General features: G+C 40.8%; 1 protein-coding gene across 1 annotated transcript in view; it reads left to right on the forward strand.

The window, feature by feature from the left end:
• Nucleotides 1–1112: 1112 nt before the first annotated feature.
• LOC140305783 (protein sidekick-1-like) overlaps nucleotides 1113–25114 on the forward strand; it is a 224884-nt gene continuing 200882 nt past the window's right edge. Inside the window, exon 1 of the mRNA XM_072384767.1 lies at nucleotides 1113–2637. Within this exon, the coding sequence (XP_072240868.1) occupies nucleotides 2469–2637 (169 nt within the window). The 5' untranslated portion in view covers nucleotides 1113–2468. The remainder of the gene's footprint in view (nucleotides 2638–25114) is intronic.

Raw genomic sequence — 25114 nt, forward strand, 5'->3', positions numbered from 1 at the left:
ACATTGAATGAGCTTAAGAGATCCAAAACCCCCACAAAGGGTTATTGTCCTCAAACAAATGTTATATGTAGAGATTGAAAGTGAAGGGATTTTTTTTTTCACTTGCATTCAAATTTTGTTTTGCAACTGGATATAAAGGAACTCTTCTTTGTGAAACTGTGAAAATGTCAAGATTGTTCTACAAGTCTTTGTATCCTGTAAGGAGGCATCTGCGTCCTATATGTTTAGGAGCTCATTTATCGTTGCTTTCCTAGTAATTTATCATCCGGTTAAGTTCATTTTGGCAGAAAGCAGGGATATATTTCACCATGATTTACATAACAAAATCTGACATTTGGCACTGCACGTTGAGTATAATCTTCTCATGGAAACTCCAAGTAGTATCATGACTATTTTAATATAAATGCTAGGTTTGAAGTAAATTGTCAAATGAACCTTGATAGCAAGATAAATGGATAAGCTTGGGTATGGGTGCTTGAGGGGGTGGGGTTGGGGGGCATTCAGAACAGTTAGACAGCACAAGGAGACTATTTGGCCACTCCAGGGATGGAAAGGTTGTCTCTTAGGATTTATTCAGGCAATAAAAGATAAGGTCACAGTGTTGTAGGCTTTAATATTAATGTGCCATTTAACGACCCTTACTATGGAAGAATCTAGGTTATCAGTAGTACTAAGATATAGCTCCAGGCAATTATTTTGTTATATGTGTAGCTGAACCACCACTGGTGGTCCACTGAGTTTCGCCTTTAGTCAAATACATCATATATAGTCAAATAAAGCAATGAGATTTCCTTCTCTGGGGCAAGAATGGTGAAAAGCTTCCAAGGGCAGATTCCTTTCATGTCGTGCTTTTACTAAACTACTTTTATTAACTTTTGGTAAACTATTTTTTGAAAGCAGTAAGCACACACATATCACTTTTTGTGTGGACACTTTGGGGATTTGGGGGCGCCGTTCACCAAGGTCTCAGTAGAGGCTTTGCTTCCCGCCCCTCTGGTTCGGACTATCCAATAGGAGAAGCAGGAGCAACCAGCTTGGCCAATCAGCAACGACGGATGATAGTGAATGGAAGTTTAGTTTGGAGTTTGGAATATACCGAGGGAGCAGCAAGAGGAGAGAGTCAGCCAATAGTATGCATGTGATAGTGGAGCAAAAACTATAATTTAAACTCGTTGATATTAGTTAGTTTATTTTACAACGGACTGATTACGCATTTGATAATGAAATAAGAGCCCTCTCTCTCCCCCAAGTGTGTGTCGAGGAGAGGAGGGTGGCAGGTGTTCAGTTGAGAGAGAGACTCATCGCCTCAGACGGCTCCCCGAGCCTCAACAGGGTGCCGCGTCGGAAGAAACGGGCTAAAACGGGGCTTACTGAGGAGAGAAACTCTTGTGAGTACGAACGGACAACGATAAAACGTACTGAAAGCGTACCTGAATTTGCGCTTTACTCTGACTTTTTTTCTGGAGAGTGTTGAAGACTGTGGACAGCGAGAGACTCTGGTGTCGCAGTATCAGTTGTGGCTTTTACTTCCTCCCTTCTCCGTATTGCACGTATGCAGAGGGAGAAAACTACCGGCTGTTGTTGTGAAACTTGATTTTGTTCTTAATTTCATGTTAACCTGTTGTGTCATTTTTCCGCGTAATCCGAGCTGCCGCGCATCACAGCACGACTATAGTTTAACTGGCTGCCGAGGAAGGAGTGCTCCCACCCCTGGAAGAGTTGAAGTAATTTCCATTTAGGAATATGGCTGGGCAAAGAGTTAAACTGGAAATTTGAGTTGTGCCCAAATAACACACCGCAGCCCGCCCTTCGCCGTCACCACTGCTGGAAAAGACTCGGGAGCGCCCTTTCTAATTTGTTTGCAGATCAAATCCAGGGTTACTCACAGAATCAATTAGTGGATTGATTTTTTTTTAGAGCATCCACTCATAGAGGTGCACCACTGGTGGATAATTTCCATGTTTTATCGCTCCTCTGCTAATGCGACCACTGTCTAAACAGATAAATGATCCACGGGACAAATCCCTGGTGAAGACATCAAAACAAGCTCGGATTTGAGGTCGATAGCAGGGAATAAGCTGATAAGTCTGAAATACTCTCAAGTGTATTAATATTTTTTTGTCGTTGTTGTTCTGATCAATCTAAATTAAGATGAGGTTTATAAGGTCACACACGGGCTCCGGAGCCGCAGTCGTAGATAAAGGCTCAGTTATACCGTGAAGCCACACCACCACCGGGGGAAGTATCCTGTCTTTCTGCAGCTCACCCCGCTGCCTGCAGAGTTTTGGACGCCGGAGCTGCAGTGGTGAACTCCTGGAGATCTGATCCTAGCTGAAACACAAAAGGCGCCCCGCAGCCGGTGCCAAAGACTCCTCGTCGCTCTGATTTATCCCCATTCCTGCACAGGACTGAGAGAAGCTGAGCCAGCACTGTCGCGAACACTTGTTTTCCTCCACATCTCGCGCAGGATGAAACCGGGAAGTTGCCGCAAGGGATCCCCGGAGCGTGTGGAAGAACTCGCAGCGTCGCGCAGGCATATGATGAGAGAGACCGGGACGGTCCGTAGCGGGAGCCGCTGTCTGCCTCTTTTTCTTCTGCTCCTTCTCGGCACCAGCTGCCACATGTTGCACGGTCAAGGTAAGAGATGAACTCTCAGGACTCCTAGGTCATATGCCTGATGGTACACAATGAGAAAAATGTTAGTAGTATTCACTCATACAATACCTGTAATATACCTGTAATTACTCATTACTAACCGTGATGAGTTGGCAAAAAGCCCAGATAATGAGGAGAAAAAGACAGGGAGGTGGTTATTGCGGGGCTTACAGTGTTTTTTTTCCCTTATTCATTAAGATATCCCTATGAGAGATGGGAAGAGAGGTAGCATCCACAGTTAATCATTTTTATTATTGTGATGCATAGATTGTTGGATTAAGGTAATGAGGATGTATGGGGGTGGTGGTGGTGGGGGGGCAGTGTTACAGTTTTTCTGGGCTCTGATAATCCCTCTCTTAGTCAGTGACCTGGTTGGCTGCAGTGCTTTATTTGGCAGCAAGGCACACAAATGCACAAATAGTTAAGTACAAGCAGTGTATTAATTTAGGTCGCTCCCTATTAGTCCACTGCCCGACCTATTGAGCTGGCAGGTGTCCGTGTTAGTACGCGAGACCTGTTGTTGCAGAGCAAGCTGTGTGGGGTAATTGTTGCAAACGACAACAGAAGAAAAGTCAGATATGAGGAGATATCGATTTCTTACCAAAGCTGGGAATAGCGCGTTGCCATATTGTTTATTTCTTTATTTTTTATTGCTACAATTAATGGAGCATTTTTGATGTTTTTCGAACGCATAAAAGTTTCCACGTTATGCGTGCATGTGCCTCATGGGAGAGTGACAAAAACAAAAGCACAGAAAAGGTCAGGCCGAGTGTTGACACACACTTTTTTTGTGGGTCACAGATGGCGCTGAGGGCAGAATGTGAAGCCGAGACTTTGGGGTTGTGTGGAGGAGGGGGTCTCAGGAATGTCTGTGCTTGTGTGTGTGAACCAGAAGTGGGGGTGCGCCGTTCTGGGAGGCACGGAGAATATATGCGCTGTTTAAGTGCAGGAAAGTGGCTGCGTGACTGTGAAAATGGGAGCACAGGGAGAGGTGTAATGGGGAGTGTGAGAAAGTCAGAAGGAGGAGGAGGTGGAAGAAGGAGTGGAGCATGAGAGGAGAGGTAGGGAAAGGTGGAGAAATGAAAAAATGGAGAGGGGCTGGGGATGGGTGGGGATGCAGTGTATTGCGCTTGTCACTCAGAAATCTGTGCCTGCAGTTCAATCGATGATGACGGTATGACAACACCTCTGCGTGTGTCAAAAGTTGCTCTCCTCTCTCTTCTTTTCCCACTTGTCACACACTTCGTCTCCCCCACCACCCCCCTCACTCCTCCATCCTGTGGCTGCACCGTCAGCTCCTTCAATCCTCCCATTAATGTCAAGGTCTCACCACCAGCACCCAGCGTACCTCACCCCCACTTTTCCCACCCCCAAACCCGCCAGCTCCACCAGCTGTCTCCGCTGCAGGGGTAGGGGGTGACTTGAAAATTATTATAGAGATTCAGGACATGGCTGGTCGTGGTGGAAGGGATTATTGATCTGATAAGCCGTGCCAAGCAGCCAATCAAAGTCTGTAGATTTTCCAGGTTCCGACCCCTCCATCTAGCACGTGTTAGGATGTTTTATTTTAGGAGGAAAAGGATGAAATTCATGTGGCAAAGTTGATCCTTGATCTCTCCCTGCCTCTCTGTGTCCCTTTCACCCTCCTCCCCCTCTGCCCCTCTGCTTCTTTCAGCCCCTCTCTTCTTTTCTCAGAGTCAATCGATGCCTACACCCCTCCTCATAAATGTGAGGGTTTATATGAGCCAACTCTCGTCTCTGGGAGCACATTTAAATAAGCTCATCGATCTTTCATTTTAGAGTTTAAGTGACGGCAGCATTTTGCTGTCTCTCTCCTCCTCTTCCTCTCCCTTTCCTCCACCTCTCATCGGCTCACCTCCCTCCCTCCCTCCCTTTTTTATTCATAACTTATCCCTCGGCTCCCCCACTGCCTCCCTGTCACTGAGTGGGTTCTGCTCCACAGCTGTTTGACTTATTCACATTTCCAGTGTGGATTCAGAGTGCACCTCACCGTAGACTTTATATTCTGAGTGAAGTCAAGGATGGGTCATAGTCAGTGTGTTTCAAAATGTCACTCATATTCTTCATTTCTGAGAGACTTTCTCCAAAATTAATCGCTGTCTTTAATTATGGAGCTAAAAGATGAGACGCTTGGAAAATTCTCTCGATTTTCTGAGAGCAGGTGTTTAAATCTATCCACTCTGCTTAACTTAGAGCATGATTTTTAAACATTTTTGAAAAACTCAACTGAAACCATGCAGGATCGAATAATGCATTGAATAACTTTAAAATGGGAAAAGACGTTTTTAAAAAAGTCTTAGCCGTGATTAAGCTTATAATACAAGGAGAATCATTTTTCCCACTTTCTAATTTGTATAATGATAATGGTCTGTAGCCAAAGTTTAATGAGAAAATACTGCTACTTGTCATTATTGCTAACCTTGCTGAAGGTAATTTCATATAAATGTGGCTGGAGCAACCCAGCTGTGAAACTAATGTGCTTTTCCTGATTATGAAAAAAAAAACGTGGCTCGTACCAAAGTTTAGTTTCTTGCCATGAATTTGGAAGTCACCTTCTTTTTTTTCAACTTGTCCAAAATGAGGCTTCAACAGCAATGCTGACCCACTTTGTGGATCTATCTGTATGTGATTAAGTTTGATAGGACACATGCCATTGGCTTAGCTCAGTCAGAGCTTGGCGTTGATTGGGCCACAGGGCATGCTTAAGTGAATTGAGGTCACAGATAGGACATTTAGATGGTGGCTTGTACGCTGAGAAAGTTTCTGTGCTTGACGGCAAAACCCAAATCAAATAGACTTGCATGCAGTTTCGGACATGTGAGCACACACCCCCACACTCACGTACACACAAAAGTCCTTCTTTCTCATCAGTGTCAAACACTTAAAGCGGATGTGCAAATTAGCCTAACTGTACTTTAATGGGGGGGGGGTGGGTAAATTGGAAGCCTCATCTAAGTGATTATCTTTGTCCACGCTGCACGGCCTTTCTGACACTCTTATGCAACCCTCTATGTATCTATTGGTCTTGCTAAATTGTGTCAACCTTTGCTTGTAATTCGCAGAAAATGTGTTAAATTAGCAATTAGCATTGCTAAAAATAAAATCTGAATTTTGGCGCATTTCAAACTGAAATGTAAGGTTACAAAGAATAGCTATGGATAGAGCTGCCTTTACTTTTCCGACCAGGAAATAGATCCTTTGAGTTATCACAAAAGCTGGCAATGATTTTCATTGTTGTTTTAGTCAGGTGTCCATTTCGAAGTTTATCAGGCACTGTTGCATTCATCCTGGTTACCACAGTTGAGTTGATTGTGAGGTAAGCCAAGTACTACCAAAACACCCACTTGCACTGCATGTTTATGAGCTGTGTAGACTGAGAAACTGAACAGAATCAACTTGGCAAAGCATGTTGCCGGGAACATAAAGAGTGACGGATGAGATGTGATGGCTAACATAATTACACTGTGACCTGCCCTCAAAATATGCACCACTGAGTGTGAATTATTTGGTTAGAAGTAAGCTTTAGTCATTGTCAGAGTGGGTCACAGTTTTTAATTGGACTTTTATTTAGCGGCCTTACAGATTTTGGCAAACATGCCTTCATGCACACGCACTACTGACATTCAGTTGAACATAACGTGCAACCTGACGATAATCCAGTGTTTAGAAGTATCCAGAGAAATAACTCCAGTTAGCGACTGAAATGTATAGCTGAGTAAGTAAAAGAAATTACATTTGAAACTGAACAAGAAGTATAAGAAAAGATGCACTAATCGAATTTAGATAAATAATAGAAATTTTAAAACCGATATGAAAGATATCACTGCTACTCAGATCTTCACCAAGGTTGCTCCCAGGAGCCTCTGATGGGTTCACAATATAAAAGTATATAATTTAAAAGGGACGACCAAGACTGCTGAGAGTTATTTAAACCAAAAGGATCTTAAAATCAATGTTGAAGCAGACAGGCAGCCAATGCCTATAAAACTGTTGTAAGTTGTACTCTCTCCTTTGTCCTAAGTCCTATTCACATTGGACAAAAAACTCACCAACACCAACAGAAACTAAACTTGGTATTTGTCTGCAATGGGTCCAAGTGGCATTCAGTCCCATGTCAAAAGGTTCTGTATAAGATGTATTTTGATCACTTGGGATGTGAACATAAAGACCGCATGGACACACTCATTTTGTGCTGCACGCAGGTCTTCAATCCAAATGAAAATTTTAAAACACTTGTTTGCTGACGTGTCATAGAGATGCGATCGATCGGTTTTACTTGTCAGCACGGCAGTTGACCGCTCACTTTCAGTCCAGGTGTGTGGGGCTGACGCACGTGTTTCAATCAATAATGACTGTATGTAAAAAGCTTACAGAGTTGTCCCTGTGTATAGCCCTCAGCACACTGAGGGAAAACTTGAGACGAGAGCTTTACAGGCCTTGATCCTGCACTCCAGAGAATATGGAGAAGTGTCTCTGCATTGGCTTGAGAGAGAAACAGGTGCTCTCTGGCTAATGATAGGTGACATTCTTCAGAAAATATGGAAATAGTTGCTCGCTCCATGTCTAGAAATGCGCTTGCACTTTCCTTGTCTACACACAAGTGTTTAATTCCACATTTGGATTCTGGAGGCGGTCCCAGGAGAGATCTATTTGATGGATTGTGTGTGTGTGTGTGTGTGTGTGTGTGTGTGTGTGTGTGTACTTGTTGTAGAGAAAGGGGCCAAAGATTGGAGAAGACGGCGTGGATGTGTGTGTGTGTCTCAGTGTGGGAGATAGTGGGGGTTGCCTGATAGATGTCAGGTAAGTCAGGTCTAAAAGGAAGTGAGGTCCCTGGTCAACTCCCTTATTTCCTATCTGTCAGGAGGAACAAATCACCACATTTCCACAGATGCCTGACACTTTGTGCAGTGTGTGTGTTTGTGAGAATGTGTGCTGGACATGGACAGAGTTTGAGTGTTTTGTTATATCTATGTAGACCTGGTATGAGAAAGAGATCTTGACAGGGCTGCAAACGACCATCAGCACATGTTGCTGGCAGGTGTGTGTTAAGTGTGTGTCTTTGCTTCAGACTGATGCTAAACTTCTGTTGGCGTTTGCTTCTCATGGCCGATAAAGCCTGCAGTCTCCTAATGGAGGATAATCGCACGTATGTTTGTGTGTGTTTGCAAATTAGAGAGCAGCATATGTGTCTGTCACCTTGTCTTTGGTCTCTCACACACACACACACACACACACACACGAGTCAGGGATCATGTTAGCCTGTATCCTACTTTACTACAGTGCTGTTATGAATGCTGTCAGTTTGAGTGTCAAAACCTAAAACATGAGGCATAGATATAGTTACCAAAAGCTTTCTTTGCATGTCACTTGGCCGCAAGATGCATTTGTGATTTTTTTTCCTCAAAAAGAAAAATTCTTCAGAGCTTTGAAATAGGAACAAAGTGGAATGCACCGAGCTCCTCCTCTGCTTTCAGTCTTGAATATTTTTGCACTTCTTTTGATGCGTTTGTTCTTTTCGCATCACTTTTTTTTCTCTGTTGGATGTCATTCTTTTTTACCTCTGTGTGTCCCCGTGAGGGACAAAAGAATCGATTCCACCAGACCACACAGGTGGAATGAAGGTTGATTTGAGGTTTGGCCCTTGCTTTTTTTATCATGGAAGATAGAGAGACAAGGTTTCCATTGATCCACTCGGTGAAGAGCTTCAGGGTGGGTTCGTACAACACAAAATTCTTATCTTATGCTTTGAAATATGTTTTGCAAGCGAGACATCCAAATTTAAAAAAGAGAACACTCATAGCTCCTTGGAAAAACAGAAAACTGATTGATGGTAGACAAACAGAAAAACAGGGGCATAAGCATGCATATATGCTCATGACTCCAAGTCAATTAGTTGAGTTCCTGTAGGAGAGACATTTTGTGTTTGAGTGTCTGTTTTTATCATGGCAAAAGATGCCAAAAAACTACAACAAGATTATTTTATGTACCATTAAGTTTCCCCTTTATATGCAAAACTGTGCTAATGTGTACATATACTGCCCTTTAGAGCGCTGCTACAGGGGTTAGGGGTTAAAATCTTTACTTTAGATCCCTAAATGAATCGGGGAAACCTCATTTTATGTGGCAGTGCACAAGATGAAGGGGTAAGGTCAAAAAGTGGGGCTAAAGTGACGGAAGTGATATGGAAAGAAAACAGTCGTGATGCAAACTGAGAAAACATCATCATCAGTTTAACATCTGCCATACTGCAAATGTTCACAACACTTTTCACAACAGCCAACCACGCTGAAAAAAGCAGAAACGCTTAAAAACAATTGCATGTAAAACACCGGAGGTGTTTCTGGGCTTCCAAACAAAGGTGAGAAATCAAAACAGAATGCATTTTTTTTGCGTTTAAAAGGTTAATCTTTCTTTGAAACATCACAAAAACATTTTCCATGCCGCGATGAGCGGTCAACCTTAGGAAGTAAACGTGACAAAGAGTTGAAAATCTCAAATTTATGTCCTTCCTTTGTTGTCTGTGCAGCATTTTTCTGTTGCTCTGAGGTTTCAGCGGCCATCTGCAGTCATTTTTTGTGTTGTATCTGCGGCATAGACGTGAGCAGAGGAATTCAAATGTTGTCTTAGTCTGCTGCATTGTTGTCTACGTGCACACATAAGGCTGCGAGGGATCACTATCATTTCATAAATGAAACATTTTAGAAATTAAGAATGAAATGGGCAAATTTATCTTTTAATAAATCATGATTATTTGTATTTTTTATGATGACATAATCTCTATCAACAATAATTACATTTATTTTGTATTGAATCCGTTTCTTGTACGTGTGTAAATAGAAAACTGACAACACTGTATGCTTTGCAAAGATGGAATTTCATGCATTACTTCTGTACTTATCATTATACACATGAATCTTACTGCATATATATATGTATATAAATGAAATTCCCTTAAGAGAGAATCAAAGGGAAGTCCTAATGCTATAAAAAAAGAGACGACCTAAAACCTCGACCAGCAATCCTTTTGTCATTTTCCGAATTGATTATTTGTAAGGTTTTGTGAAATTTAATCTTGGCTGATGGCTGCTGCTCGAGGCCTTTGGGTATTTTCTTTTCCTCTGCGTTTGATAGAAACGAACATGAAAAGCGGAGAAAAAAACAGAATGCCAGGCGAAAAATAAACCACAGTCACGGGTCAGATATGGAAGTGATCCGGAGCGTACATGTTCAAGAAATGTGGAAGAAAAAAAAAGAAATAGAAACAAACAAACATCATTTACATAATGGATTTTTGTTTGTGATATTTTTATCCCACAGCACTGGTTTATTTTAATTTTTTTTAGATAACCTACATGTGACTTATGTCCTTTGCCTGTTTTCAGAACTTTTCAAGTCAGGCACAGCCAGAGGACGATGAGACAACTAATAGATGAAACCACTGGGACAGTTTAATCACGTTCAGTGCATTTTATGGGTTTTAATAGTATTAAGCACTTTGAACCCTGAGATCCCTGAAATCTGTTGAAGTCATGTACAACTGAATGCCTCGAAAAATGTCCACAGACAGCTTGCATGAGCATTAGTCTGTAATCGAAGCAATAATTACACGGGTTCCTCTTTAAATAAATGTTCATGAAACTTACTTTCTATATAAATCATGCAGGTTGTGTGCTGTATACTCCAGAGTTGTACTAATAAGCCCCTGTGGCTTGTTTATAACCATATTCAAAGTTGAGCCATAGTGAACATTTTATTTAATTTTCTCAAGGCCGTTCTTTGCCTTCTCTTTTTGTAGAAATTTTTTTTTTTCAGTGAGATTGATTACATCAGGAATCCTTACACACAGGGCGCTTCATAGAAGTACTCAGTGTTAGCTGTGTACGTTAAGCGTGATTTTATGTTCAGCATCAAAGAAAAGACTCTGAGACTGAAAACTGGAAGCAATGAAAATGTAGCTGTTTTCATATGTATTTTATGCAATATATACGAAAAAAAGGGAAGAAAGTGACTTATTGCTTTGCTAAATCTGTTTGCTGCCACAGTTTAAAATCAGGCAAACAAGACGCACAAGCAACAAAACCCATCATGATCAAGACTTTACATATTGGGCCCTGTGATGGACTGGTACCAGCTACCCGACTGACGGATTAAGCGGGTATAGAAAATGGATGAATTTTACAGCCTAGGTGTTGTGTGATGTTCAAGACTTCTTCCAGACAGAGCATACACCATAAAACAATAGGTTGTATAGCATTGGATATAATACCAAATACAGAGGATCAGTCTTTATTTAGGTTTTTCTATATTTGCAGCAAGATGTTGCAAATCTTCTATTAGTACAGGGTAGCGAGTACAGTTGCTTTCAGATCATGTGAGACAGCTGCATCAAGGTCAGTGACTCAAAGAAAACTGAACAAGTTGATAAAGAAGGTTGCCTCTGTGCTATGGTTGGCTCTGGAGCCAGTGGAGCTGATTGTATAAAACTATGATTATGCAAGCTCCACAACATCATGGACAACACTGCACATCCTCTACATAACATACCGATAGAACAACAGAATGTCTTCAGTCAGAGGCTTCTCTGGCTCAGTTAGAGTAAGGACTGAAACACAAGATAATTCTTGTTATGTGCAGTAGCCTTACATAAAGGCTCTCTACAGTGACTGTTCTCAGAGATAATGCAACAATACAATTTCTCTTTGCGGATTAATGAAGTATTTTATTCAATTATGGAATTGTAAAAGATAACAAATGGTCATTAAAAAATATGCAGAACTCTGGTTTTCATGTTACGTGTCAAAGGCAGCCCAGAAACAGATTCCTATTTGCAGGAACAACTGGTGGAAATAAAGTAGCAGGTGGCTGGAGATACATCAGGGAAACGCACACACTCACTCTCTCTGCTAACACCTGGGAAATGCCTCTAAAACTCAACACTTGTACTGCCAGTCATTTAGTGGCAGCACAAGATTAGTTGAAGGCTTACGAACAGTCTCACAGTGAGCGGAAGTAAGTGACTCTTTGCCTCATCCCGAATGTTTAGTGAGCATTGGGAATCAAACTGGCAACCTTCCAGTGGCTCATGCCTCAGGCTGTCTCACTTTTTCTTTGTCACTGCATTTCCTCTCTCTTTATTCCTCGCTGTGTCCTGGTTTCTTTGTAATCCTAATTTCCCTGACCCCTCTCCTGTTGTGTTAACATTTTTATGGTGGCATCCATGGGGCATAGAGTGATATTGAGGGAAGATAGTTCAGTAATAGAACATTACGTGGCCCCCTTCCAGTGCTCCCTGTACCAAATACACCTGTCTGAGGGTATTTTCTTTTTGTGCATATTTTTACTGTGGTGGAGCCATCATTGGCTATTTGAATGGGATCTTTCCATTTTGAGTAACCGGTCACAAAATATTAGGTCTTGCTGGGCTGAGTAAAAGTGCAGGAGTGTACGTCATTGTGATCAGCATGATTTACTTGTTCAGTCCAAGGGCTCTGCCCTACTGCAGGTGTGTGTTCTTAGCTTGTTGTGTTTGATCTGCCGCAGGTGTTTGAGAGAGTGGCTCTGTGTGTGTGTGTGTGAGTGTGTGTACACTTGTCTGCACATGGTGATTTGTGCTATAGGCTCAGCCCTAAAAAGACTCTTTTTGATCTCAACCAGGAATGAGTAGGAAGTATTATACTCGGTGTGTGTGGGTGAGTGTGTGTGTGTCTGGCCAGAGGTTTTTTTTTTTTGCTCAGTCCTTTGATCCGAGGTAGAGGTGGGTATCCTTATGTGAGGAGCCAGCCAGCAGTATGGAGACTTGGCTTGGACTACAGAAGTGAGTGTTTGTATGTGACAGTGAGAATCAATGTGGTGGTGGCATATGGCCAGAATAAAGAGTCAACTTGAGTCTTGTGAGTGCAGCACATATTGAGATTATGCTGTCTTGCATGTTGGTGTGTCATTAATAATATTAAAAGTAAACATGACAGCTTACATAGTTTTTTGTGTCTTTGAAACATTATTATCTAAAAATCTCAGAGGAACATCTTGATTTGTGTTATGTTCCGCCTGTTGGTAATGCCATCTAAAAATAACCACGAGGTGTGTTAAACTCCACCGTCATTTTTCCCCCCCTCCAGAATTTTGAGCCTGTTGAAAAAGCTTAACTTTCGGGATGGACTTTGGCGAGAGCCGTCAGCTGTTTGACATGTCTTTTAGTATCATTAATCACATTCGGAAGGATCACTAGTTGATCAATGGGCTGTTGACTGGAATTGACAGTTTCAGCCAATGAGCCCCAGAATTAGCAGATCCATTCCGTTCAAAATCTTCATATGTTGGCACACGCTGGTTCGTGTTATGCACACATCGACTTAGACCGCAGTGTTACAATCACATGTAAATGCTACCTTGTAGCACTCCCACTGTGAGTTAAGATCAATCAAAGGTGGAATTTCTGACTTCCTAGAAGAAAAGAAACAACTGACAGGGAAAGTTGCAGCCTCCTCGGTCCACGCATACATCAGCATCCAACATGGCTGCACTGTGCGCCTTTCAATCTGTGTCTCTTTAAATCAGTAACACACATAATACTGTCTAATTTTATACCAGCGAACACATTGCTGTGTTCTTTATTTACAAAAATAGAGCTAAATGCAGTGCTACATGGGCGGCTGTAGCTCAGGAGGAAGAGCAGTCGCCCATCAATCAGAAGGTCAGTGGTTGAACTCTGGCTTCCCCGGGCTACATGTCAAAGCATCCTTGGGCAAGGCACTGTTAGAAAGCACATAGTTACGTATAGACATTAAGACATGCTGTGTGAATGGGTGGTCAGCAAGACAAGAAAAGCACTATACAAGTACAGTCCATTTACCATTGTTATCAGCTCATAGTTTCTTATGAACATAACACTGAGGAAATCTTACTGGTTTTCCTTCTCCAACTGGAATGCATGTGACGACATTCCCACCTCCTGTCCCAATTTCTGAAGCAAATAAAACAAATCATTTGAATGTAAAGGTGTGGCAGCTGACTTGTCTGCTGATTATGTTTGGCGAAGGGAAAGAGAACTAGAGCAATGCAGCTGACATGGATATTAATGTTTGTGAGAGGGGAAGAAGACCAACTTATTCTTTCTGGGTTTTTTTTTTTGCACGTAAACATAGTTCAAAGCGCGGTAGTAAAATGTGAGCGCTTGTGTTTGAACGCTGCACACAGTCTCTCAGCTGAGCTCTAGGAAGTGCTCTTCAGGGCCATCATTGATGTTGGACAAATTTCAGCTAACAAGTAATGACAAAATGCATAAGAAAATGCTTCGATTGCTCAGATCGGAGCTATCCCTGAGGATTGGCGACTTCAGACGATACTGATCAATGTGATGAGTACACCAGAAAGGTCTGAGTGCATCGGGTGCGGGACCAGAATCGAAAAAAGTGAAAAAATAATTGTAAGATCATACAGGTGAAAAAAAATATACCAAATAGTTTTTATGTGGTGTATAAAGACAAAATCAAAAGATTAAAAAAAAATGGCCAATAGAGGCCCAGAATAAACAAACATATTATCAGTATATCTCCAGTGTACCATTTCTTGCAATTGAGCCTTAACACATTTTAGATACACTGAATATACTATAATAGAGAAAATTATAGGCTTTGTCTCTGCCTCACACATGTGTGTATTTATTTATATATATTTGTGTTTGTATATATATATATATATTAATCTGATCGAGTTGGGTTTCAATTGCTGAAGAACAAGAAACGTGCCACACAGACAGCTGCAGTAAAGGTAAGGTAAATAATCCAGAAAGAGGCAACATTGTTTGGTGGTTCCTGTTCACACTTCAGCTAGTCTACAAATTATTGTTGAGCGGGCATTAAAAGTCAGCATTTCATTAGAGGTTCGTGTCAGTGTGTCCAATTAAGATTGAGAGCCTGAGGAGGAGACGCTCTGCGTTTAAAGAAAGCTGTTATTCCTGAATCCTTCTAATCTAAGCAATTTTCAAATTAAAGCTGAGAGTCTTCCACCAACAAACCATCAATTATACATCTGTGACTTGATTATGTTTTGGTGAGGAGCTAAAATAACAAATATGCCCCCAGTGTTTCAGTTTGCTGTGGACCAGCATAATTCTGATTTTACAGTGGTTTTACTGAAGAAGGACGTTCAGATTCTGAGATTGAAGATGTTTTTTTATTGTATGCCTTTCTCTTTTTTGTTCTTAAACGTATGCTTTCAATAAGCTGTGTATTTTGTTGCATCCATTTGCATTCAGGAAAACATCCACCGTGTCTGTTCATTAGCCACATTATCACAGTAAGATGCGCTGCTTGATACTAGATTGCGATCAGTTTTCTTTTGAAGCACTTCAGCGGCGACTTTTAAGGTGACACTTTTTCTATGCGGTGTAATTCGTTGAAACTCGATATCTGAGCTTGCTGTGCTTTGCCTGTGTTATTGATTTAATGTGTTGTTTGAAACGGAGTTTCGAACATAATACCCAGGGTGAAGTTTTCCTTTAAAAAGAAAAAAAGGTAGGTGAATGTTGACAGAGAGATAAGGAAATCTATGTGCTCAAAAGGATGAAAAAATGTGTCTGGTATGAAGAAAAGTGATCAAGAAGATAAGAATAAGAATAACGTGTCAGTTATGGGGGTCACTGGATTGGACTGATAGATGAGAAAAGTCAGTACAGAACTGAACAGATCAAATCAAATATTCTTAGTCAAGACAGATGAAAAGAAAGACAAGAAGAGAGAGACTTGTTGGCTAATGGAGTCTGCCTATTTCCTCTGTCATTCCTCTAATTCGCTTCTTGCTCACTCCATCTTTCTCCAATCATTGCATCATTCTATCCATCCTTGCATTACAGCATTTTTTTTTTCTTCCTTTCTAACACTTGTATCTTCTCCACTCTCTGTAATTGGGAAAGGGAGGTGGACGCACATTCATATCATTAAGTGCACAGACGGGCACTCAGAAACATGCACAGATTCCCACAGATGTTTTTTTTTTTTTTTTTTTTTTTTATATGCTGTTGCAAAATGAATGAATGTGTGCACTGGGTCCCAAGTCGTTCCTCATAGGAATCACTTTATCTTGTAAATGTGGGAGTAGAGAGCGAGAGAGAGAGCGACAGAATGGCAAACAAATGAAAATAAAATGAAAGCATTCGAGCGAAAGAGAGAAATTAATTATGTTGTTTGCCCACTGATGCAAACCTTTCCATAGTACCCTGTGCTTAGCTCATGTAGAGATTCTGTGCCCCCCCCCACACACACATATACCCAAATCATCTTGAGTTATATCCCAGCCTGGTGTCTCAGCTGTGTTTTCTGCGGTGGTTGTTTTTGACTCAGCAGAATGCTCACGACACTCAAAAGTGCCGGTCACTGTTTTTTTATGGTTGGGCGGTTTTAAACCTTTTATCACATAAAATCTGTTGGACAGGATTTGTAGATCAGAATCTTTGTGAGGGCAAGACGTGAGCTGGCGTTTAAAGTCTATCCAGCGCATGCAGAACTGCTTTGGTTGCAGGTGGCCCACGCACTGTTTGACACCCCGAATGGATGGAGGGGAAAAAAAAAAAGAAGATGAAATTCATATTTGTTGAAGGGGAAAGAATATATTGTTTGTCACTGCAGTTTGGTGAAGAACACACACTTCTGGTAAGAAGAAACACAGTTTGCATGAAGGCCCTCTCTAGATTAGGCCATGCGTCTTGTGCTGCTTTCAGATGACAGCAAACTAACAATCTTTAATGAATTTTACAATTAATTATCTTCTCTTGTTGAAAAGAGACACAGGATTAATCAAACCGATTGCTTTGAATATTACAGTCTGTAAATGAGCCAGTTAACAGGACAGAATCAAGAAATCTTTTTAAAAAAGATGGCCACAGTTTGCAGGAGGGTTAACTTAGTTATCCAGCAGCAGAGTCTGGTTTGTCTGTTTGTTTCATGGAGGAGGCGCCGCTGAACATTTTGACTTTAGATGTGACAATCAAAGGTTTATTGAATCGTCCATTATCACAAAAGGTTAGTAGTTAAAATCAATTGCATTCTGTAGCAAGTTTACAAGCATTTGATATTATTTGCTTTCCGGTTTGGGAGTCTTGACATGAAATTAAATGAATGATCTTCTTTTGTTTTATTTTTCAAGTCACCGTAAGATGACTGACAGTTTAATAGAAAACTGAATTGATCAGTTGGAAAAATAAATTCACCCTTTGGAAAGGATTGGAAAGGTATTTTTTTTGCAACATCAAGGTTCTTTGTTGGTTATTTAAAATGTGTTGTTATATCTTTGTCACGGGTGAGTAAATGCACCGTGACATGACTAAATAAGAGATTAATTTAAATCATCCTGTCAAATTAGAGACATATGGTCGTTATCCTTTAAAAAAAAGGTCATTTATGTTTGTTGTTGTTGCCAGAGATCATTTGCAAAGAATTAGCTTCTTACATCAACGAGCAAGAGGTGTGATTCAGTTCACCTACAATAGAGCAATGTTTCCATACTTAGCGTATGTTGATTATTACAGTAGCCTGTGGTACACTAATATTACAGAATAGTCTGACTCAGTTTAATTTTTGTCACAAACTGACCTGGACTGTGTTCACATCCACTATGTTAGCTGGTTACAGCTGACCCAACATCTCTCACTGCATTACTGCAAGGTTATGCCTTGTTTTTTTTTGCTCATGTGAGAGAAATGATTGGTTAAGAGAGGTTTAGATTAAGTGTGTCGCACTGCTGAGTAAAACCTTTCCTCTGGACCTGCAAAAAATGAAAGATTTAAGTTTGTTTTCTAAAGTTTGGTGCTGAACTGTGATTGATTGTTTTCTTTGCATAATTTGTTTGTTTTTTGCCCAAACCCCCCACCACCACACACACAATATGGTGTTTGTTTATGCTGATCCAATGCTACTCTACAATAAATGACTTGAAGTGAGAGCAACAGTCCTCCATGCAATAAATCAGGACCTGGCTCGAGTAAAGCCTTGATTCGTTTTTCAGGAAAAGATACAAAAGATGGATTATTGGCTTTAATGATTGGCGTTTCCCTCAGGAATATCCCATGATGGATGTTTTCAGTGTCCATCTACATTTTGCCCTCAGCATTAGAAAAGTCAATAAATATGTCCTGAGGTCAAATCCTTAAATAGGCAATCTAACCTTTCCCGAAGTACTCTCCTTCCCTGACATGATTTTTTTAAGTGAAGTCAAGAGTACTGTTTCCTTTTTCTGCCATTACAGCACAGGGCTCAGTGCTGCTATTTGTCCTGCGTTCATGGACAGCAGCCAAAGAAGGCGGTCTTTGTATTTGAGAGACAGTTTGTAGCAATCTGCGATAAATATATCATAAAAGGACAAGACAAGGTCTGACTTGGACAGTGAAACCTCAAATTCTTCTGTGGCCAGCGTAACATTGGTATTTTAACACTAATCTATGATAGTTCCCTTTAATAATATGATAGTGTTCTCTGAAAGGTGTTGTGTGGGATTTGCTCTAATAATCCACTGTTTAAATGTCAGTCTACAGCTCTAGGCAAACATTATGCTGATTACAGCAACCGTCATTTCTAAAGCGCTCCCGATGTCCAGCAGAAATCAGTGGGATTTGATGGTCTCAGTTTTTTAGCTTGGAAGTCACTGTTCAGTGTAGTTCTTTGCAAAAATGGACTTGATTATGTATTTTCACTTTATCCAACATAGTGGCTTATTAGGTGGGCAGTTCCTCATCAGGTTTAGAAGACATGCACTGTGTTTATGTCTGTGTGAGCACTTTGTATATCTGAGCATTTTCATGCATCGGGTATACACATCATTTTATTTTTTGGGTGCATTTTGTATGTAAATTGGCTTTCAAACAAGACGCTTTCAACAGAGTCACCACTGGAAGTGTCTCACTCCTCAACTTCTGCCGCATTAATCATCCATGCCTCTGTTCTCGCCTCATGGTCGTCCTGTCTGTGCCTTCTTGATATCAGATAGGCTTCCAAGTATATGATCGTTGTATCGAGCCTGTGTGACAAAACAGCTTGACCTGTCCTCATCGGGCACAAAACCATGATGGGTGAAGGGACACAGAGACGTCTATGTGTTTGTTTTCATCCCCCTGCATATAGCAGTGGTTCCCCAAAGAACTAATTGAGCTACTGCATTTAGGAAATAAGGAAACTCTTGAACAAAACAGTGTGAGCAGAAGTGAGTACACAAGTGTATCTCACTGCCTACACACAGCAGGCTTTAGAAGGACAGTATAGAGCCGCTGAGATGAAAAAAGGATTATTCTGTTTTATCCTTTACTTTTTCAATGTTATGCGAGTAACTTCTGCCGAAAGAGTCAACTACATCGTGTTGCACAAACTTTTAAAGATTTGTGCATTGACAGAATTACGAGATGCGAGTGCAAGTGGATGGTGTGTATAACTGCATTATTTTTTGTAGGAGACGTTAAAAGAGAAAGTCTCAGTGTGTTACTGAGTATTTGGCATTAACAATTCCAGTAGTTTCCAAATTTTATGGAGTTTTGCAAATCCTTTTCCATTTTCCCTCTCATTCTGATTTCCTACATGCTCTCTCTCCCCTTCTGGACTGACTGTGTATTTCCATGCTGTCACACACACACCCACATCCCCCCTCCCTGTGGTGTCAAATTACATTCAGTCTGCAGAAACTTTCCTTTTTTTTTTTTTTTTTACTTTTCCCACTCCCCTCGTTGTCTGTCACTTTCCTCCCCCCTCCACTCTCCAGTCCTTGTTTCCTTCCCTTTAATCTCATCACTCGTTGTCCCTCGCTCCCTCTGGCTCCATACATGGAAAAGGGGGTGGCAAACCATCCCAGAGGGGGGATCCACCCTGCAACTGCACCCTGTGGCACCAGCTGTCTGTCTCAGGCCTGTTGTATGTGTACTCTTTCATGGCTCTGGGTGATGTCCTTTTTCCTCTTGTGTGTGTGTATGTGTGAGAGAGCGAGTAGGCGTGTGAGTCACAAGATATGGTGGTTGTTGAATGTGGTCGGTAACTCTATCTTGGACGACATGCAGCTAAAAGCATTAGGTTATAACAACTGCCAGGTCTGGTCTCATTTGATGGGGCTATGGGCAAGGATAGAAGGACAAATGGGGTGTGGTGCCTTACCGTTGTGTGTGTATCCGTGTGTGTGTGTGTGTAAGTTTGTAGCCCATTCCATCAACGCCAGTCCCTGCGTGAGTACTTAGTGATTATGGTGGCCCAGCGTTGTTAATTTGTGTAATCAGTGTTTAATTGGCATTGAGGAAAACACATTAATCAGACCAGAACAAGTCTCTTCTTTGTGCAGTCATTCATTAGTCTACTTCAGTCAGCCAATCAGAGGCAGCCTGGGAGCGGGGTATACTGGGGCGCAATCACAGATTCTACAAACGCACAAAAATGGCACCTTACTGGTCACACCATGGTGCCATCATGCCAAAGTGGGAGCACAACTGCTGAAGCGCTAAAGCTCATGTTTGAATGTTACTGTGTGAGTTATTTTTGCAGTCAACTCACCCATGATTTGCTAAGGAAATTTGCTCCTCAGCTTCATTCACAGGTGGGGCATATTTACATACGTCGACACGCGTGAGGGTATGAATATTTTAAAGCTATAACACTCTCCATTGTTTGCGAACTTGCCCCTGTCGGGATGGGATTTACATGTGCTGCATCTGTAAATGTATTTCCTCCAGTGCAGACACACACACTCATAAAGAATGAGAAGTCAATTGTAAACAGGCGGGCTTTTAACACTTTAAACTTGCAGTGGCAGGGGTGATGACAGATATCATCTTTCTATTATCAGACTATAAGCGGCGTCCCAACTTTTCTGTCTCTTGCGTTTTAATTTTGCTGCTGGCCTCCGAACAGTAGTTACATATTTGAGCAAATCTTATCCAAACACAGAGACCAAAATAAACTTTAACACATGCTGTGAGATGTTTAGAATATAGAGGTTTATAATTCATGCAGAGGTTGCAAAGAATAGGTTGGCTGGTTCCCCAGTCCTTTGTAATATAGCTAAGACTGTGTTTGATATCATTCTGATTCTCCATGATTCTACATGCAACATTTGTCACTCTGCAATATTTGTACCAGGAGATTGAACATTTATTATCACCAAGGAGTGTGATTGTCAAATATATTTGGAAGAAGATACACAATACAGGGAAACTAAAACAAGCAATACGTATTTCTTCATGCTGCTGTACACATCTATTTTTTTTTTTTAGATTTGATTTGATACACAACATACGGTCATTTCTGGATCTTAGCCTTATAGAACAAATGCAGCTTTATTGATATTTTTAAGAAGCCATAAGCATCGAGTTAATGCCAGGTTTACTGCAGATGTTATTTAGTTACTCCGGCCAACTTTGCTCTGACTGATGATGTTTATAAATGAAATAATCTGTCTCTGAGTGTGTGCCTGGGGTTTGAACTTATTGCACGTGTACTTTTGAAACTTTTGAATGTTGTATGCTAACATGTAATTAATTGTTGTTTGTTATTGTCCTTTACCCTTCTCACCTACTTTTTTTTTCTTTAATCTGTATAGGCATTGTGTAACAATTATATACGGGGACTAGAGCTTTGTCATCCTCAAATTGATTTGGAAGAGACAAGGATTCTCCTGAATCCTCTGGTTTTCCCACTCAACAGCAGCTCCCACTCAACAGCAGCAGAGTAGGCCAGCAGGATCCGTCACTACTTGCAAAGAGGTTTTTCTCTACTAAAATTACAGATATGACACTGACGTTATAGACACTGACTCGCAAAGACAACACTGCTGAGTCCTATCTTTAAGGGAATTCCATGCAATGTGGGTTCGATCATTTTGCGGGGGGACTGAGATTATTTGCTGTTTTGCAAGAGATTTAGTAAACTGATTGTAATAAAACGATCTATCTCTCACGAGAGGACTACATTGTGTGGGTTCAAGTATTTGATGACACAGGTCAAGCTTGAGCGTTGGTGCTGACAAAATTGGGTCTTTAATGTGTCTACAAAGAAGCTTAGAAAGAGACTCATGGGATGTGGTTTCTACTCTACAGTAAAGCCCTATGACACTGTGGGAGGACTCCTTTCCCCAGTTAAGATGGATTATACTGGCACATCCATGCAGGAGTTACAAACAGTAGCTAACAGTTAAGTCTCACAAGACATGTACAACTCGATATCTTTGCCTGAAGATTTGTTTTGTTTTGTTGGATTGGTGAGACATGATTCGTTGACTGCTTCTATCTAATTGGATTCTAATGTAGAAAGCTACAATGGAACTGCATCTGGTTAGCTTGTTATTTCTCAAGTCTGAACGAGCACATCAGTGTCAGGCACAATCGTCTTTCTGACTACACTACTCGATAATGATATGATTATCGTGAATCACCAAGGGCATTGTTATGTGGTAAAATGCAAAGCCAGTTTGATCCGTGAATGAATAAGCAGATCTTACAAGGATTTCTGTTGCGGTGTAAATTTTATACTTATGAATGACAGTAAATCTGACTTCATGATCACCTCAAACATAGAGCTGCACTCTTTCATTTCTAGAGTGAATCCACAGTGAAATCCCATATTTTCTAAAAGTTTGCGTTCATTTTTTTGGGTTTTTGCATGCAGCGGAAATCTTGTTTGTCAGGACAATATGAATGCTGAGATTTTTAGAATATTGGGTCTAACCCATACCACTCAATTTGGCACCGACTCAAATGATTAGCTGAGCTTTAACTATCTTTAATTTAGTCTGGATTTGTGTGTGTATCCAAGTGTGCATTTTGGCTCGCTTGTTAGCACCGTGCAAGAACCAGAGTGCACTTTTTAATTACAGCTTTCAGATAATTTAGAGAGGAGGGGAGAGAGAGTGCAGGAGGGAGAGACAGAAAGTGGTGGAGGAGGGTTAGTTTAATCTCACAGTTCGTTTCACCCGTTGCTTTTGGTCTTTTACTTCCTTTTAAAGACATGAATCACTGATCATCCTGGAGAAAGGCTGCGAGAAAGATTAGAAGCAGTAGTTACATAATCATATAATCAGATTATAAGTACATTAGCCTTAATTGTCTTTTCTGTGATAAAGAGGTAAAAGCATGAAGGAGTAAATGAGGACCTTGTAGCTGAACCACTGTAGATCTCCATAAACAAATTGGGTCATGGTAGCATGTGTGAGTGTGTGCTTATTTCTGTGTGTGAATATGTGAAAATGTGATTAGGCTTCTGGTGAATAAATGTTTGTTTGTCTCTTAAGCACATCTGCTCTTAGTGACTATGCTGTGTTTACCAGCTGCTCACAGTTGGGGCATGCATGAATATACAAATAAGTTTAACATTCATTCATTTAGACCCATTTGTCAGGTATATATTCTTGAAAACACACTGGCGTCTGGGTCATTCTGTGTACTCTGCCTTCGTGTGCGTCTTCATAAACTTTGACAAGTGACAACTTAGTGCTCACAGGAATAACAAAGCTGTTGATCATTTCTGTTCACCACAGTTCTCAGTCTCTTAAGAAACTGTGAGCAAAGCAGAAGCAGAAAGCAGCGACAGAACTTAAATCAAACTTTTGGATGTTTTTTTTCCAGGCAGAAAAGGAATTATAGATGAAGAACTTATCTTTCCAGGCCAGTAATTCCCTAATAGAAAGGCAATATTTTCTTGGGAATTTTACTCTAGATTTGCTAAAAAAAGCTTTGAACTGAACAATTTAGTGTTGACAGTTATTTATTCACACAGATAAAAAAACTCTAGGAAGTTCTATATTCCACAACATTTTTTATAGTTGGGAGTGGGGGGTGTTGGAAAAAGTGGGTATCATTTACAGAAAAGCGAGATGATGGAGGAGACAAAAGATCTAAAAGCAGATGGGGAATGTTGCTTTATGTTTGAATCCAGCGTAGGCTTCAGGACTTTATAAATAGACACAGATATGCATCATTGACTCCAGGCCTTTTTCTGGTCTTTTCATGTACATATGGTAGTGGGTAGAATTTTGATTGGAATGGAAAATGTCTATTCTGAGGTTCTGGTTGTGAGTCTTGTGTGCTGAGTGTGTACATTTGTGCTCGTATTCATATGTAAAGAGAAGGGTATATCTATGAGAGTGCATGTCTTCACACTTTTGGCGCAAACAGGAGTGTTAAAACCTCACTGGCAGTATCTGCAGACAAGATTTTCACTCCTTCCCCTTCCATCAATATTCCTCTACTACTCACTCCACCCAAGGAATATGTTTTTAAAACATTTACACACTGCCACCACTCAATGCCTGTTTACTCCATCTTTTCCTCTGTCTTGTCATGTCCGGACACGCTTTTAGACTCCCCGTATACTCCCACCCCATCCGCCACTGACTGCTTTTAAGTTTTCTGTCCCCTCTGGTGTTTACCCATCCCTTCCTCATGGTTTCAGGTGTGCCCAATCAATGGCTAAGCTCTTTAATACCCTCTCAATGCTGTCTTTAGTATGTCTGTAAGTGTATGTGTGGCCTGCTTGCGGTGTTCTTGTACAATAACACAGAAACAGAAAAAAGAAGAGAGAATTCAAGGTAAGAAAGATGGGGCAAAGACCTCAACAAAGAGCCACCGTGAATTATTTTGCATGAGTGCAGATTATTTGCCAGGAGATGTATGAGAAAAAAATAAAAACGTTCAATTTAGAATATGTAGGTAACCCTTAAGTTTATTAACATGATGTATAGCTCAACACAATTCAAAGACACCGCCAACCAGCCCACCACCTTGGCACCCCTATAATTTATCTTGCTAATTATAACAGAATCGCATAAAAATATGTTAAAGATCCCTGATATAATAAGGACTACTTGTATTTTGCAAATGTCAGCCCTTTATGTTACCTTCTCTGCAGTCATATATTCTGCAGTCATAAGTTTTTCTGTTTCTGTTACAACAGTACAGAATGTGTATGAAATTGCAACTTCAGCAGAGCCCATTTGCATGCCTACGTGTTGGTCATGTCTCACATTTTATATTGCCAACCCAACAACGAAAAAAGTATCGCTCACAAAAGGCTGTCCCAGATTTTCAAAATTGCAATTCATGATTCAGTTAGTGTTTTTTCTCTTTATTTAGTGCTACAATTGCAGTATAAGCCCAGCAACAGTTTGACGATAAGCATAAAAAGAAGAGGACCTGTTGTCAGATCTGTATGGTTTTTAATAGGTTATTTAGGAATAGGAAATATTCGTGCCTTTTAAGCCACCTTTTCAACAAATTGCCTTCTCCGTGTTTATTGGCCTCTCCATTTTCCTTCAGCTGAAAAACAAAACAATCCCAGAGTGCACAGCCTGATCTATTAAGCTGATGTGAAAAGATAATTGAAATGTGTTTGATCAGATGTCAGAATTAGAGTCTAGATGTTATGCAAATCTAAATAAACAATTGGCGATGGTGTTATTAAAGCCCAGCGCAGGAGGTGCAGCT

This window comes from Leuresthes tenuis, unplaced genomic scaffold (assembly GCF_036924035.1).
Source record: "Leuresthes tenuis unplaced genomic scaffold, fLeuTen1.0.hap1 SCAF_4, whole genome shotgun sequence".
In the NCBI taxonomy this organism is placed as follows: Eukaryota; Metazoa; Chordata; class Actinopteri; order Atheriniformes; family Atherinopsidae; genus Leuresthes; species Leuresthes tenuis.